Source organism: Lactuca virosa, chromosome 5 (genome assembly GCF_052849685.1).
Source record: "Lactuca virosa cultivar CGN04683 chromosome 5, Lactuca_virosa_CGN04683_v6, whole genome shotgun sequence".
Taxonomy (NCBI): domain Eukaryota; kingdom Viridiplantae; phylum Streptophyta; class Magnoliopsida; order Asterales; family Asteraceae; genus Lactuca; species Lactuca virosa.
In genome coordinates this window covers 102,723,927-102,740,401 of record NC_136430.1, presented here as the reverse complement: position 1 = coordinate 102,740,401, position 16,475 = coordinate 102,723,927, and the positions used below count along the sequence as shown (strand labels likewise).

At 32.3% G+C, this 16,475-nt stretch overlaps 2 protein-coding genes, 1 long non-coding RNA gene and 3 other non-coding genes across 10 annotated transcripts; 1 reads left to right on the top strand and 5 right to left on the bottom strand.

Moving 5' to 3' along the window:
* Nucleotides 1-493: 493 nt before the first annotated feature.
* Nucleotides 494-2,349, bottom strand: LOC145116336 (uncharacterized). Of its 2 annotated transcripts, none has more exons than XR_013712007.1 (3): nt 2,128-2,349; nt 1,890-2,017; nt 494-815 (listed from the first exon to the last, which is right to left on the bottom strand). It is a non-coding gene; the product is annotated as an uncharacterized LOC145116336 (long non-coding RNA). The 2 variants fall into 2 exon arrangements; XR_013712006.1 differs by having other exon boundaries at nt 496-815; nt 1,890-1,981; nt 2,128-2,344.
* A 739-nt stretch (nt 2,350-3,088) lies between these two features.
* On the bottom strand, nt 3,089-10,371 carry LOC145115049 (eukaryotic translation initiation factor 3 subunit E-like). 4 transcript variants are annotated; one of them, XM_079051194.1, is made up of 4 exons: nt 10,077-10,371; nt 9,586-9,740; nt 5,856-6,587; nt 3,089-3,299 (listed from the first exon to the last, which is right to left on the bottom strand). In XM_079051194.1, the coding sequence occupies exons 1-3, from the start codon at nt 10,120-10,122 to the stop codon at nt 6,465-6,467; spliced, it is 324 nt and encodes a 107-aa protein (XP_078907320.1). In that variant the 5' UTR covers nt 10,123-10,371; the 3' UTR covers nt 3,089-3,299; nt 5,856-6,464. The 4 variants fall into 4 exon arrangements, 1 of the variants encoding a protein (XP_078907320.1); XR_013711407.1 differs by lacking the exon at nt 5,856-6,587 and having other exon boundaries at nt 10,077-10,369; XR_013711408.1 differs by lacking the exons at nt 3,089-3,299; nt 5,856-6,587 and adding an exon at nt 8,533-9,430 and having other exon boundaries at nt 10,077-10,369.
* LOC145118181 (small nucleolar RNA snoR26) lies at nt 8,297-8,386 on the bottom strand. The gene has a single exon (XR_013713156.1). It is a non-coding gene; the product is annotated as a small nucleolar RNA snoR26 (small nucleolar RNA).
* Nucleotides 8,565-8,657, bottom strand: LOC145118184 (small nucleolar RNA snoR27). Its single transcript, XR_013713158.1, has one exon. It is a non-coding gene; the product is annotated as a small nucleolar RNA snoR27 (small nucleolar RNA).
* LOC145118182 (small nucleolar RNA snoR26) lies at nt 9,028-9,117 on the bottom strand. The gene has a single exon (XR_013713157.1). It is a non-coding gene; the product is annotated as a small nucleolar RNA snoR26 (small nucleolar RNA).
* A 2,938-nt stretch (nt 10,372-13,309) lies between the features above and the next one.
* On the top strand, nt 13,310-16,192 carry LOC145111552 (receptor-like protein EIX2). Its single transcript, XM_079047820.1, has one exon. It carries the CDS (start codon nt 13,310-13,312, stop codon nt 16,190-16,192), a length of 2,883 nt encoding a protein of 960 aa, XP_078903946.1.
* Nucleotides 16,193-16,475: the final 283 nt, after the last annotated feature.

Genomic DNA, 16,475 nt, shown 5'->3' with positions numbered 1-16,475 from the left:
TATATATATATATATATATATATATATATATATATATATATATATATATATATATAGGGTTAGGTTATTGTATTCTAACTATCTATTTTGTGGATGTAGGATTGATTGTGGACCAATCATTTTAGTTATTCTAATAAAGTGATTAATAATTATTATTGAATTAAAGATAATAGAAAAACACCATCTGATTTAATTCTAATGATGTTTTAGTCAATGAAGATAAATTTAAAAAGGAAAATTCCATATTTTAAGGGATAATTAATTCTCTTGATTTAAAAATTTTGATTTTTTAAAAATTAATTTAAGTTCAATTCTAATGTATTTTATAACCATAACTGATTTTATTCCGTCAGAATGTTATTTTGTTAGAATGATGTTCTATTAAAATGTTCTGTCAGAATGTTATTGAAGAATAACAAAATTACTGAACCCCAGTTGAATAATAACAACATTGTTATATTATTTATAGACATTCAAACTTAAATACAAATTCATATATATTCTTACAGAATAAAAGCCTTATACATTTTAATATAATTATACATATTCTACCAGAATGTCATAAAAAATGAATAAAATTCTTAACAAATAGCATTCTTAAATATACAATATTTGAACAAATACACTTGATCTTCTTCAATGGTCCAAATAATCGACTTTTTTCAACTATTCTTACGAAAATGTGATGTATTATCGTAAGAATGTAATTCTTGGTAGAATGTACTTGTTCTTGAACTCGATTCTAAGTCCTTTCTCTTGTATGTGTTTGTATGTTCTTGAACTTGATTTCATATCAATGACAACCCCTTCAAAACCTAAACCCATAAAAAAACTATTTAAGCAGTGTATTACTACAAGAATTTTATCAACTTCAATTCTTTCAGAATTTTATAAATCTAACAAACAATACAAATTGTTCATTCTGAAAGAATAATTTTGGTATAATTGACAAATTTCCAAGATCAACATACTTTTTGAGATTGATTTTATGTATATTCTAACAGAATATGCAACTAACATTTGTTAAAAACGTAAAAGTAACACATTTTTAGCCATTAAATTTCAAAAACATAAGAATCAGAAACCATAATAAACATAGATGAACCAAAAACCTCAAATTAATGAACTAAAAATATATTGCAAACCAAGAACCAAAAACCTCATATTAGATGAAACTGAATAGTAAAAATCAAAATTCTATTAACATACATGAAACTAAATAGTAAGAATCAAAATTCTATAAACATACATGAAACTGAATAGTAAGAATTCACTTTTTAAGCTTCAAATGACTAGCTGACTATATGTTCATATAAATAAGCCTTTTCTTGTAATCATATTCTTAAGGTAATTTATACATCTTTCATCACAATTCAAGATTTGTTCATTGGTCAAGAATAATTGAATATGGATTAAAAAATAATTTTATTTATTTGTCACGATAACTTTCTCGATGGCACATAACAAGTTATGTAAGTATACTCCACAACCAACAAACTTATTTAATGAAATGAAAGTCACAACCATTAAACTCAAAAAAAAAAAAACACAACCCACTTCCTTGTTTAATATACATAAAATAACTTATTGAAACTCCTACTTTATGGAGACATTATGCTACAAAGTTCAAAGAAGTAAGTGTATCGTGAGTATTCGACATATTAATTTTGTATGATATAGAGGAGCCAATCATCCAAATAAAATCATTTTTCTCTTGATGCATTAATAGTTTTTCATAAAATCGAATTGAAATTATTACTAACCACGTATGGAATACACATAACAATAGAACTACTCTTATATAACTATAATATCTAATTATTTAACTAACTCTACCAAAATGGCATCTATTAGGTTTAGAAAAAAAAAAAGAAAAAAAAAGGTATTACCTCATATTAAGAATATGGCGTATGCACTTTGCTTATCTGATGACACCACAACACCTCCCTCTATCTTTAGATTAAAGATCTTCTCTTATAACCTAAAAACAATTTGAACCCAATCAACTTGGATCCCTCTGAATAGTCCAACAACAAAAAATAAGAACTTATGGCGAAAATTTGCTAGACCCAGGAAGAAATTCGAACCCCCAATTGATATAATAAGAACCCTAATCGAAGATCATACCTGGTTCGTGAAAAGGAGAGAAATCGTTTAAGATACTGATGTTAATCCATGGAAATCTCAATTGAAAAGAGAACAGAGAGATGAAGATGATAATGGTGATCGGCTCACAAAAATTTTGGGGAAAAAACCTGTTGTCGAGGTGAGGTGCAAAAATAGTCGTTGAAGACGAGATCAGCAAGAGGCATGAAACGATGTCTCTCTTCATAACTGATTAAGGGATCATATATATAAAGATTAAAATTTGGATTTTTTTTCATTTGAATTTAAGTTTTTCCATAAAAAAACTGGGATTATAATTAAAGATATTATTTAATGAATATACATAATTAAATTTCTACACTTATCTATTAATTAAATTTCAAATGAAATGAATTAAATTTAAAATGATTGGTCCACAATTATTCATATATATATATATATATATATATATATATATATATATATATATATATATATATATATATTTGTTCAAATAAAAACCCAAAAAAGTTCAGAACCAAAGAACAATTTTTTTTCAAATATTTTCATTAAGAACATTTTGGAGAAATCCAACATTTATATTGTATTAATCAAACCTTTTCATTCAACTAGTTTCCACTTGTCGTCGTACCATCATCGAACCGATGTCGGACTGTCTTCGGACCACAGCCGGACTAACACCAAATTCAGTGGCATTTTTCTAGTCGTATTCACAATTTAATAGAACAAATATTGTAGCTTCCATTTCTTTGGTAATACTTTTTAACACAAACCATTTCATTTTTGCAGCAAAATATAGAAAATTTAATAATAAAAAAATTGTCTTGACAAATTCAATTTTCTCTCTTTTAAATTGTAGGTTTATTAAAAAAACGTATGGTTTATAAGACATATTCACTGTTTAAATTACCATATGCACAGTTTAATAGATAGATTAATTTATTAATACCCATATTAATATATTTATGCATACATACATTCATAATTTAACATAAAATTTATATAATATATACAATTTAATACAATCCATTTTTAGTTTAATATATAAAATTCACAACATAATACAATCCATTATACACTAATTCACATATTCAAATAAGTCAAACCTAAACTCTACCACCACCATCAATGACCACACATCGTCATAAACTACATGTATCACTTTCGTAACCATCATTCCTTCCAAATCATATCTGTATATAAAATCATGGATCAATATATTAAATATTATATTCACAGTTTAATAAACCAATTAATTTACTAATCAAGAGTGTAATGCAAAATAATTATAAAACTAATATATTCTTACAAATTTATCAACACAAAAATAAATATATTCACAAAAAAATTAATACAAATATCCATACATAAATGAATCATATTTTAACACAAAATTCATAAGAAAATTCACAACTTATTATTTTTAATTTACAGCTTAAAACAGTCAATTCACAATTTATAACACAAAAATCACAACTTAATATAATATATTCACTATTTAATACACATAAAATATATAGTCACAACCTTATTTTCAACTTAAGACTTACATTTATACTTTCAGATCTATATACACTAGTGTCTTTTTAAATTTTATTTACATAAATATTAACAGTTAAAATATTACATACTTTAATCAAATCAGATAAAATCACATGTGTATAAAGCTTATTTCATCTCATATTTCATAAACAAACAAAAAATTGATAAAAAATTTATAGCTTAATACAACCAGTTCACAACTTAATACAGTCAATTCACAGTTTAATAAAACCAATTCACAGTTTAATACAATTAATTCATATTTTAATATATAAAATTCAATGCTTAAAACAGTCGATTCACAGTTTAATACACAAAATTCACAACTTAATACAATAAATTCATAGTTTGATATAAAAAGTGATATATTTGCAACCATATTCTCAATTTAAAACTTACATCTCAAGACTTTAATTCACAAACTAATAAATCATTTTAGGACTCTTATGCATACTGATATGTGCATATCTATACATATAATTGTACATCACATCTTAGTATTTTTAATTACTTTATGCCATTTATAGAACAAAAGGTATTTAATTTGTTATGTATTGTGTTGTAGGGATAAAAGATATGCTTGGAGCAGAAAGGAAGCTGGAAGCTGGAAGCCAAGGAATTTGAATGAAGAGTATTAAATAAAGAAAAATGCACTCAACGCGTCGTGGTGACTTCCCCACGACGTGGTGTTTTGACCTTTCCCGGTTGAATTTGAAGACTTGCCGAATACGGGATAACAATGAAAACACGACGTGGTGGCCTTACCACGTCGTGGTGATCTGCTTTTCGGGAATCTATAAATACTTTCCATTATTCTCCGAATTGGGAACTTTTGTTGGGAGTTATTGACGATTTTTGAAGGCCAAGGATCTGGATTGAAGCTTGGGAATTGAGAGCATTAAGGCAATAAAACTCTTAATTACGACTTTCTATTTTAGTTTAATCATGTCTACGCATATGAAATTCGTTTTTCTGACTTTAGTTGCTGAAATCATAGGCTAAAACCCTATGAATTTCGTTTGGTGTAGATTTGCTTGACTATCTATTGTTTGATTTATGGTTGGATTAAGTTTTTATTGGTTATTTGTTGATTTATCTTATTAAAGAACCTTCTATGATTATGATAACTGATTTATCTATTTATTGCCGAGTTTAATTAAGTTTGCATAACTATGTTTCTTAATTGAACTTGAATCTTATGATCTTTGTGGATTACAAAAATTGTAGGACTAGAGTGTTGACAAAAACCTGGGGTTAGATAGAAAAGTGGGTAAATAATTGTGGGAGCTAATATACGATGACCTATCATATATTGAATTGAATCAATTAACCGATTAGATCAATCTATTATAAGTCTAATTTAACTCGAACCAAACACTAGTAAGCTCGTTAGTTTATCAGTCTGATCATCGTATGAATGAACTTGTTTGCTAAAGGATTAAGTTGGTGAATATTAACTTGGTCATCTTAGGCATCAGTAACCAATTGAACATTAATCCATTGCACTTCCATAAATCAACCATAATTGCAAGTAAATTAAAGCTAAACCAAAGTCTCTCAAATACCTTGGTTTAAATTGTTTCTTATTGTTTCTTGCTTTAGTTTGATAATTGCTTTAGTTAATTGTTAGTTTAGCTTAGTTAACTAAGTTTCAAGTCTTGCAAAACTAGAGAAAAAACATTTTTTCTAAATTTCTTAGTAATTTAGTTAGTAGTAGGTAAGAATTAGCTAATAATATTGTTCCCTGTGTTCGATACTTGTCTATTGAGCTATATTATTTACAACAAGGTAGACTGCCTTAGATAGAAATTAGTTACATTAGTAGGATAAAACTAGTGCGTAATCATTTTCCACATCACATACCAGGGGAGGACACAGGCACTTGTATTATATTAGTTACATTAGTAGGATAAAGCATTGTTGCAGCCTTTTATTATATTAACAATAGTTTAGCATTTCAAGCTTCAATAATATCACATTATATTAGAGAGAAAGATAAAAAGTTGCAGGAATCACATTCACTGTTTAATAAAACAATTCAGACTCTCATTTATAGTATTTACAACTTACTTGATTTGTTGAATCATTTCATCAAACACCTTTTACGCACCATACTAAATCACATTTTAATAGAGCATTTCAAGGCTATCATTCCCAATTTAATATAAGAATTTAGGACTTTCATTCATAACAGGTTCAAAACATACCTCATTTTCATTGGTAGCCGACCTCAAATCCAGATCTAGCGACGATAGAGCATGCAGTGGTAGGCAACAGTGGTCGGTTTCATATCCTCGACGACATCAGTTTACTGGTGGTTCGTGGTGGTGATTTCTAGATCGATATCTGATTTGTGTTGGTGGTTTTCAGATCCAAATTTGATGTAGATCAGGTGATATCCGATGTAGATCTCAAGTAGATCTATTGAGATCTGAACATATCTGGTGATAGATCAGAAAAGGTGGTGGCGATTTTTATGTCGATGAATTAGATGACGGTAGTAGAAGTCGTCGGATGAGTAGGTAATGGTGATGTTGTCGACAGAGGAACCACCACCAGCCACCAAGTGAAAACAAGTTTTCAAATTTTCTCTTCAGATCTGACCTCAAAACAAATTCTTTGGCTTTAGATCTTAGAGTTGTTTTGGTGAAGTCGGCCACCAAAAAACAATCAACAAAGCATGAACCATAGATCTGAAAGAAAGTGGAGACGAAGCAGATCTAGAAGGAGATGGTTGTAGTCCTGACCGTAACTTCATAGATCTGCAGTAGAAAATTGTAGATCTAGAGGCGAATATTGTAAATTTGAGCCAGAAATCACACATCTAAAATCGACTGGAGCTTGTACATCTTTGACGGGGAAGAGGTAACGACGGTTCCAGATCTGAAATTCGTCGCTGGCGGTGATGGCGGTGGTGAGGTCGTCGTTGGCGGTGGTGGCTGGTGTTCATCAAAGGTGGTTAAAGGAGATGAGATAGTTGTTTTTCTTGGTTAATTATGAAAGATTGTTATCTGATTAAAAGTTATGAAATGAGTTTTACACAAAGATCATTGTAACCTTATTGTTTTTTTTCTATTTATAAAAAGCTTAAATAAATCAAAATCTTAAAAAAATAAAAAATATCTTAAACATAAATTAAAAATGAATTGTTTTTACGATTTTTAATCTTTTATGGTTCACATTTGATCTTATATATATATATATATATATATATATATATATATATATATATATATATATATATATATATATAAACTTCACCAAGTTTGGAATAATAAAGTTTTGATTATGGGTGTTCATGGGGCGATTTGGTTCGGATAGTAATAAAATTATGAATCGTGACCACGGGACGGGTATCTCATGTACACTAACCGAAACCGAACCGAATTGGCCTAAAAACCGAACCGAACCGAACCGTGTGAAGACGGGTAACCACGGTTCGGTTTACGGATACCCGCTAAAAAAAATCAAACTCAATCAAAACTGCAAACTCTATTTCGGTCCATTTCTTTCTTAAAATTAGTAACTCACGAAGTCAAAAAGAACATATAAAGTTCAAATATCATACGATATAATTGATATAGTAACTATAATAATAAAATTAAAACGAAAACAAGATAGAATGTGGAACTGTATATCTAGAAATTGTCAACTTGAATTTTAATTGGATCGTATCATGCCTAGTGGTTATAGATCATTTGAAACAATGCGGATGAATAGTATATATATATATATATATATATATATATATATATATATATATATATATATATTAGTTTATAACTTGTGAAAACCACAGTTATAAAATTAAACTTTCATATTAAAAAATCAAAATTATTAATCAATTATTTTAAATAAATTATTGCTTAAGATATATATATTTTTTTAGTTATATAAAATTATAATCATTGATTTAAATAAATACGTGAAATTATATCACCTTATCATCTATATTAGTTTTATTTTATTTTTAATCTAATGTTATTAATTTAATATAATTAAAGTGAAAATTTTTAAAATTTGAAATTTAAAATAGAGAATAAATTATTCAATTATTAATTTAATGAAATTAGAGTGAGAAATTTAAAATTTAAAATGAATAATTAATAGGTTGACAAGTGACATGATAGGTGACATATTATATTAATGAGGTGTACTAATATTATACCACTTGTCAATAGGAAAAAAAATCTATTCATTTATTAGAATAAGGAGGATATATATATATATATATATATATATATATATATATATATATATATATATATATAACGGTTCGGTTCGGGTATCCGCGGATACCTAACTGTCAAAACCAAAATCGACCCGTAGAGAGCCGGTTCTTTTCGGTTTCGGTTTTTTTCGGTTACGGTTTTTTCCGGTTCCGGTTCGGGTATCCGCGGATACTGATGATTTTTTTATGAAAGATTTAAAACGCAAGGTGTATACTTATAACGGCAGCAACATCACCACGATACGGGGACTATGAACCCTAATGGAAAAACAACGCATTTACAGGCTGTAATGGGCAGAATGGGCGGCACGTCGTCTTCTTCTTAATTCTAGACTCTAAAGTCATCCAAAAACAGATCGGTTTTAATAAACAAGTAAAGAAATTGATATATATTTGGCAACATAAATATAGAAGAAAAAGCATCTCAGAAATACTTTCCCCGTTGTTTTCTTCATTATGAATCAAAGTGCAAGGATGACGAAGTCTGATTATCATCATCGATGCTAATTCCAATCCCACATAAACATCTAAAAACTAAATCGTTCAGATATAAAAGCAATCTAATTAAACCAGGATATAGAAGAATCGTAAATACAACTCGTATAAAAACACAAAATGGATCTGAGGAAAATCAACTAATCATTACGTAGAGGGAAATAAAATACGTGATAGATATTATATAAATGAAGGATCTCAGGAAGTTTAAACTATCATCAGATCCGATTAAGGAATTTACAGATAGATAACGCAGTTTCTTCATAAGCATCATCGATCCAGCACTTGAATAATTAATCAACATAACATTTAAAAAATTTGTAACAAAATGAAAGACAGGTAAAGAAAACAGGACAGATTGAGATCAACATCAAGTAGCATACGATCGACTTAAGAACGGATCCTGGTGATTTTTTTTATGATAGATTTAAAACGCAAGGTGTATACTTATAACAGCAGCAACATCACCATCATACGGGGACTATGAACTCTAATGGAAAAACAACGCATTTACAGGCCGTAATGGGCCAGAATGGGCCACACGTCTTCTTCTTCTAAATTCTAAACTCTAAAGTCATCCAAAAAAAGATCAGTTTTAATAAACAAGTAAAGAAATTGATATATATTTGGCAACGTAAATGTAGAAGAAGAAAAAACATCTCAGAAATACTTTCCCCATTGTTTTCTTCATTATGAATCAAAGTGCAAGGATGACGAAGTCTAATTATCATCGTCGATGCTAATTCCAATCCCACATAAACATCTAAAAACTTAATCGTTCAGATATAAAAGCAATTTTATACCGGTGTAATAGGAAGAAACGTGAAGCATATGCTACAATAAACAAATTAAGGAAAGTATGATGTTAGTCTGGCATTAAACCCTAAACAAAAAGACCTCAAAATCCAAAATAAATGACTGAAGGAATTGAAATCTGTCACATGTTTTGTTGGCAGGAAAGTATAATACTTCTGTTAGCTTTGTGAATTGGTCAAAGGACATTCTATTGCCATAATCTTGCCGGTTAAAAGGTGCCTAAAGCTGGCAAAACTACTACTAAAAAACAAAGAGAAAGAAATCAAGATAGTGTAGAATTTTATCTGAGATATGGTCATAAGAAAGCCCAAAACATAAATTCATCTACTATAAGATCACAAATACAGTTTCCACTTAGTAAAAAAACATGAGAAAATCAAGTAAAAACAATGTACCTGATAACGATCATTGAGCATCTGAAGGTTATACTGCTTGTCAGCCCTCAACTCCTGCACTGCACTTGGATTTTGCAAAAATGTTACAAGTGGAGCCACTGCCTCCTCCAGAGACTTCAATCTTGCCACTACCTCTACTCTCCTGTCCACCTTATCTAATAACAAGAACTCACAACCTCAGAACAACTACATATATACATATACATCTATACATACGCATTATAAATTTTCACAGGATATTTTGTTCACACACATTAAACTTTATGTGTAGTACTGAAAACCTAATAAAATTGGTACAGATTTAAAGCAATATCCATATCCATTTTATCATTCGAAGCTACTACATTTAGCATCTGAAAATCAAACTGTAACACTTCTCTTTGTCTCGACCGAGGGTTTTACAAACACGGGTATTCAGTATTCACACATGGATAATTGAAAAAACGGAAAAAATAGTAACAAAAATCATATGTAAATAGAGAGTTTACTACCTTGAGGAAAATCTTCGGTATGGTAAAGGGACTTGTGGATATCCATGGCGTAATCAACCAAATTAGTGTTGTTCAAAGCTCGATCTTAGCTTTAAGGATTTGATCGTTTGGGTAAAGCTCACGTTCTTGAGTGAATTCCAACAGCGGAAACACCAGATGCCTGTCGAGATTCGGAGCAATTCGAGGTGTCAGATCGTATTTCGCCTTCGCCATCGCCATGATTTGATTTGAAGCTTTTTTTGGGTTTCCCTTCGATTAAATATGTATGGAGGCAGATAGTGGCTACGATGCTGTTGTTAGGGTTTTGTGGCTCTCCTCGCCTTTCTTTTCGTTATTCGCTCTTTCTTCTATCGTATGCGACTTTCGGCCCTCAATCTTTTATCAATGTTACAACTCATTCCTATCTTTTGATTTTGTTATTTTCTTTACAGAGTTTTAACTTTTTTTATCATGAAAGTTCTAAAATTCTATTAAAGTTCTAATCATGTTAGTTAAGTTCTTTAATTATAATTTTGTCACCATTTAGCAATTAGATCAAACTATATCATGTTCACCAGGTAACCATCCTACATGGCATCCACGTGGAAGTTGTTTTAAAAATCCTATAAAATTAATTTAATCTTTAAGGGACCATGATCAACAAAATCAACATCTTTAAGGGACCATTTTTTAAAAATAAAGATTGAAGGGGAAGCATCCATTTCGAGGCTTGGTGACACAAGAGAGTTTCAAAACATTTTCATCGGTCATACAAAGAGCAAACCATGAGACATCATTGTTGAAAACATGGTAGCACATGATCTTGATGATTGAACAACTCAGGTTGTGGGTCACTCCGATGATACCTAAGGTACCCGAGAACAAGATTCACATCCATTGAAGGACCAACCACAATAAGAACATTGTTAATGTTCTTACTAATCATTACGTAGAGGGAAATATAATACATTAATACTACTCAAATTCCAATTTCTGCTTAACTTAATTTGTTTATTTTGGATTTTAAGATCTTTTTGTTTAGGGTTTAATGTCAGACTAACATCAACTTCTCATTAAAAAAAGATTCCACTTACAAGATAAACCTCACTATACGGATCCTACACTACACTCTTCACTCAATATTGTTCTATCGTAACAAAGATCAACAACACGAAACCCTAACTAAGAGTTCTAGGAGATAAAAAAACATAAATAACATCATATAGATAATCTCGAGAGTATATTGTGAGGTAAAAATGAAAACATAATTCTTTCCATCTATATATAGCATACAAGAATACAATACGTCTCATTATACATGTATGAATACAACTGTGTCATTTAAGAGGATACAGTTATCATACTACAAGTTCCCAAACCTTTAGTGCATCCAGTTAAAGCTCCACACGTACAAGCATCCAAGCTATCACATACAATCATTTTAAAGTTGCATCTTTACTTTGACAATAATACCCAACAGCCCCTCAACCTTTAGTGCCAAGTTCCAAAAATGTTCAACTTTAGTCCCCAACAAACCTGCACTAACAAGATGAAGTCAGTAGTATCCATACTTGTTATGTGATTAAGACTATAAGGAAATAGACATTATTCCTAACAAGTATGCCCAAGGGTAGGGGTGAGCAAACCCAAACCAAGAAACCGACTAAAACCGACGAAACCAAAACTGAAGCAAAACCGACGGTTAGGGTTTAAATTTTTTAAAAAACGAAAAATCGGGTTCGGTTTCGGTTTTTACCTAGAAACCGACCCTCCAACCCGAGAAACCGACCCATACTTAAAACTGACAAACCGCCCCAGAAACCGACCCATCCAACCCAAGAAACCGACCCATACTTGATTGTTTTTTGGTTGTAATAGATTATTTCGGGCTTTGGTTGTAACTTGTAATAGACTATTTGTTGTAAGACTCATGTTTTTTGAAGTATTTAACTTAAATTTGGTGTTTTTTGAAGTATTTAACTTAAATTTGGTGTTTTTTGAAGTATTTAACTTGTTGCTTCATTTATGAAAAATGGGTTAAAACCGAAAACTCATGGGTTTAAACCTAGGACCCGTGAATGTATGGGTTGAATCCAAGAAACCGAAAAACCGCCCAAACCGACCTGAGAACCCGAGAAACCAAACCGACCAGAAACCGATCCTATTGGGTTCTGAAAACCAAAAACTGACCACTTATGGGTTGGGTTGGGTTTGGGTTCAAAACCGACCCATGCACAGCCCTACCCAAGGGTACGGCACATTTGTTTTATGCTACCCTTAACATTTTGGAATTGTAAAATCTCACGATTGTCAACTATGGATGCCATCATCATATCCTATCTTAATTTTCTAATGTAAAATGAATATCGCCCATAACTCGAGAAATATTAATTAAAAATTTCATATTAGATAAGAAGCAATCTTGTGGATTGAAAAGGGAGTCGTATTTATGAAGAAGATCACCCTTTTGTTTTAGGCCGCCTTTGATATTTTGGAACCGAAGAATCTCCTTAGTCAATTCTATCTTAATTTTATAATTTAAAAGAGAATATTGCCTATAGTCAACTCTAAAAATAATAAGATTATTTCAATAATAAAATAAAGATTAGAAGAATTAGAATTCCATGCTCCTTTCAAATTTCATGGAACCATATTATCGCTCATGCATCTTCCTGTTTATTAGTTTTTCATTTTTCATATGATTAATTGACACTGCAGGAGCTTTATGGACTTATTTATCCCTATGTTCTTCATATTTAATTGTGCTTCCTTGCTGGCCTATTGCAGTTTTTCATATTCAACATGTCCTAATCGAGTAGATTCATTGCTCGGTATCCAAACAACTAGGATTATGTCCAAGGGTATGCATGATTGTTAATTATGTAATTAAAATATCATAAAATGAGAATGCCGTTGTGAAGGGGATGACATATCTGTTTTATGCTACCTTTGACATTTCGGAAGTCTAAAATCTCCATATTCAACTATGTATATAGTCTCCCATCATCCTATCTTAATATTATAATATAAAAAAGAATATTGCCCATAACTCAACAAATAATATCATAGTATTTGCGAGCTGTATTTGTACAAGAAATTCATATTAATTTGTTTTGGTTTCTTGAAACCAAATATCATCACTCATGAATCTTCCTCTTTATTTGCTTTTCATTCTCATATGCAGCAATATCTATCTTGTTTCCTGTATCCCAAGAAGAAACTATGCCCAAACAAGGTGCTCAGAGCGTGACCGGATGGCACTCTTGCAATTCAAAAAAGGGGTTGTGGACGATTACGCCCTTCTCAAGTCATGGAGAAATACCAACACTTCACAAGACTGCTGTCTATGGAGAGGAGTAGGATGCAGCAACGACACAGGCCAAGTCATTAGGCTTGATCTTCCTGCAGTTTGGTTAGAAGAAGTTGATCAATTACTTGGTCTCAGTGGTGAAATCGGTTCTTCATTGCTTTCATTAAATTCTTTGACATATTTAGATTTGAGTGGAAACAGTTTCACTCGTATCCCAAGCTTCCTTGGTTCCCTCAAGACACTACAACACCTCATACTTTCTAACATCGAGTTAACTTCACCCGAAATTCCCTATCAATTAGGAAATCTCTCCAACTTACAAACTCTTGATCTTTCAGCTACATCAATTGTTTTAAAGAACACAGATTGGCTTTCCCATCTTTCCTCTCTCAAGTACCTAAATCTAAGTTATATAGACCTCAGTGACTCACTTGGTTTACTGAATAATGCGATCAGATTACCCTCCCTTGTAGACTTACGCCTTGTAAACTGTTTGCTTCCGAATAACACTGCCAAATCTTTCTTTCCCTCCATGACAAACTTATCCAATTCTTTTGCAGTTCTTGATATCAATTCTAACTATCTTCCAGCCTCTGAGATATACCCTTGGTTATTCAAGTTTAGTAGCAGCCTTACTGACATCAATCTTTCAGACAACGAGCTCCTTGGTATCATTCCTGAAGAATTTGGTACGTTTAAAAACCTTCAAACCCTAGATTTGACCAACAATGGCCTCGAAGGTGGTATCCCGGTTTCATTTGGAAACTTGGGCAACATACGGGAACTTTTCCTATCTGGGAACAATCTCAACCAAGATCTTCCTAGTTTTTTCAGCAACCTGCCACAGATGTCGTTACAAGTTCTTGATTTATATGGGAATCAACTAAGCGGTTCTTTGCCTGATTTTACAACATTCACAGCTCTCAAGGAACTGTACCTTGGACAAAATCAGTTAAACGGATCCTTCCCACGAGATTTTGAAAAAATCTCGAATCTTTCCATCCTTGATTTGGCGGATAACCGTATCAATGGATTTCTCCCTAATCTTTCTGTTTTCACTTCTTTGCGGGAATTATATTTTGAGAGAAACCTATTAAATGGAACTCTAGCTGAAAAGTTAGAGCCTCTCTCCAAGCTCGAGTCTTTGGGTGCATCTTCGAATTTCTTTCAAGGAACTATATCTGAAACGCATGTAGCTAATCTTTCTCGTTTGAGATACATTGATTTGTCGAATAACTCCCTGGCTATAGAAATTGGTTCCGATTGGTCAGCAACTTTTCAACTCGAAACCATCTCGTTGTCATCCTGCAAACTCGGGAGTTCTTTCCCGGGATGGCTAAGAACTCAAACGAATTTCTCCGTGCTTGATATATCGAACACCGGAATCAATGATTCCGTCCCCAGTTGGTTCTGGGAGTCGTTGATTCCGGGTATTCGATACTTAAATCTCTCCTCCAACCAGATCCAAGGATTGATTCCGGATTTGGATTTTATATCCGGTAACCAACCTATAATCGATATGAGCTCAAATAACTTCTCGGGTAACTTACCATTGTTTCCTCTTGACATCGTTACTCTAAAGCTCAATGACAACATGTTATCCGGGTCGATTTCTTCCTTGTGTAACCTGACTACTTTAAGCCTTCTTGATCTTTCTAATAACAAACTCTCAGGAGAGCTTCCAGAGTGCTGGAACACTCTTAATAACCTGGCTATTCTCAACCTTGAAGACAATGGATTTATTGGGGTAGTGCCTGAATCGATGGGGGCCCTCGAGTTTGTTTCTATGATTAGTATTCGAGGCAATAGTTTGACAGGGGAGCTGCCACCATCTTTAAGAAACTGCACTTCGTTGCTACTTCTTGATCTTGGAGAAAACCAACTGTCGGGGAAGATACCAGAATGGTTAGGGGAAAGCTTGTCATTGCTGCTTGTTCTTAGCTTACAGTCGAATCAGTTTCATGGAGCCATTCCTACAAGCTTATGTAAGCTCGAGATGATTCAAATTTTGGACCTCTCTGTTAACAATATCTCCGGGAACATACCCAAATGCCTCAATAATATTACAGGGATGACTATGCGGGATAGAGGTACCTTGCGATCAAGTTTTGAGTACAATGCAGTGGGGTTGGTACGAACAAGACTAGCTGTCAGAGCAAGGGTTGTGTTTAAAGTATTACTGCAATGGAAAGGAAGGCAATCAGAGTATCAAAATACGTTGCGTCTGGTCGTTAGCGTTGATCTTTCTTCCAATAGACTAACAGGCGAAATCCCAGGTGAGATCACGAGTCTTTTGGGTCTCATTGCTTTGAATCTTTCGAGAAACTCGTTAACCGGATCAATACCTCAAGACATCGGTCGTTTGGGTCAATTGGATTTTCTTGATTTATCGAGAAATGACCTAGTTGGAGGAATCCCTACAAGCCTTGCACAATTGAGCTATCTAGGGTTCTTGGATTTGTCCTTTAACAACTTGTCGGGAAGAATCCCAAAGAGCACGCAGTTACAGAGCTTCAACGGGTCGTCATATGCTGGAAATTCTAAACTTTGTGGGGTTCCGCTGCTGAACGTATGCCCTGGTGATGAGCCAAGAAGTACAAACCAAGATATTTCAGAACAAGAATCCGATGATGACAAGTTAGATAAGGGATTCATTGTTAGCGTTGTGGCTGGTGTTGCCTTTGGGTTTTGGGGTGTTTGTGGGTTGTTGATTCTCAAACATTCATGGAGACATGCCTATTTTGGGTTCTTGAATGTCATCATTAATTCGTTTCTTCTAAGACTAGAGTTGTGTTTCACTAGGCTCCGGAGGCAAACTTCACCTTAAACATATACATGAGTGTGATCGTTTTCTTTTGGTGTAAAATTGTGGGATAGAACATTAGGAATATGTTTCTAAAGTTACCACGTAATTTCTAGTCTTCTCTGTTTGTGCTTCCCTGCTGACCTATCGCATTTCTTCTCATCAAGCAGCATGGGTTAAGCTAAAGGAATCAATGTTCAGTACTAATATCCCTCATCTGTTCATTTATGGGCAAACCCAACCAACTTACAGGTTTGTTTTAAAAAGTCACTAAAATTTTTTTTTTTTTTTGTACATTAAAGGAAGT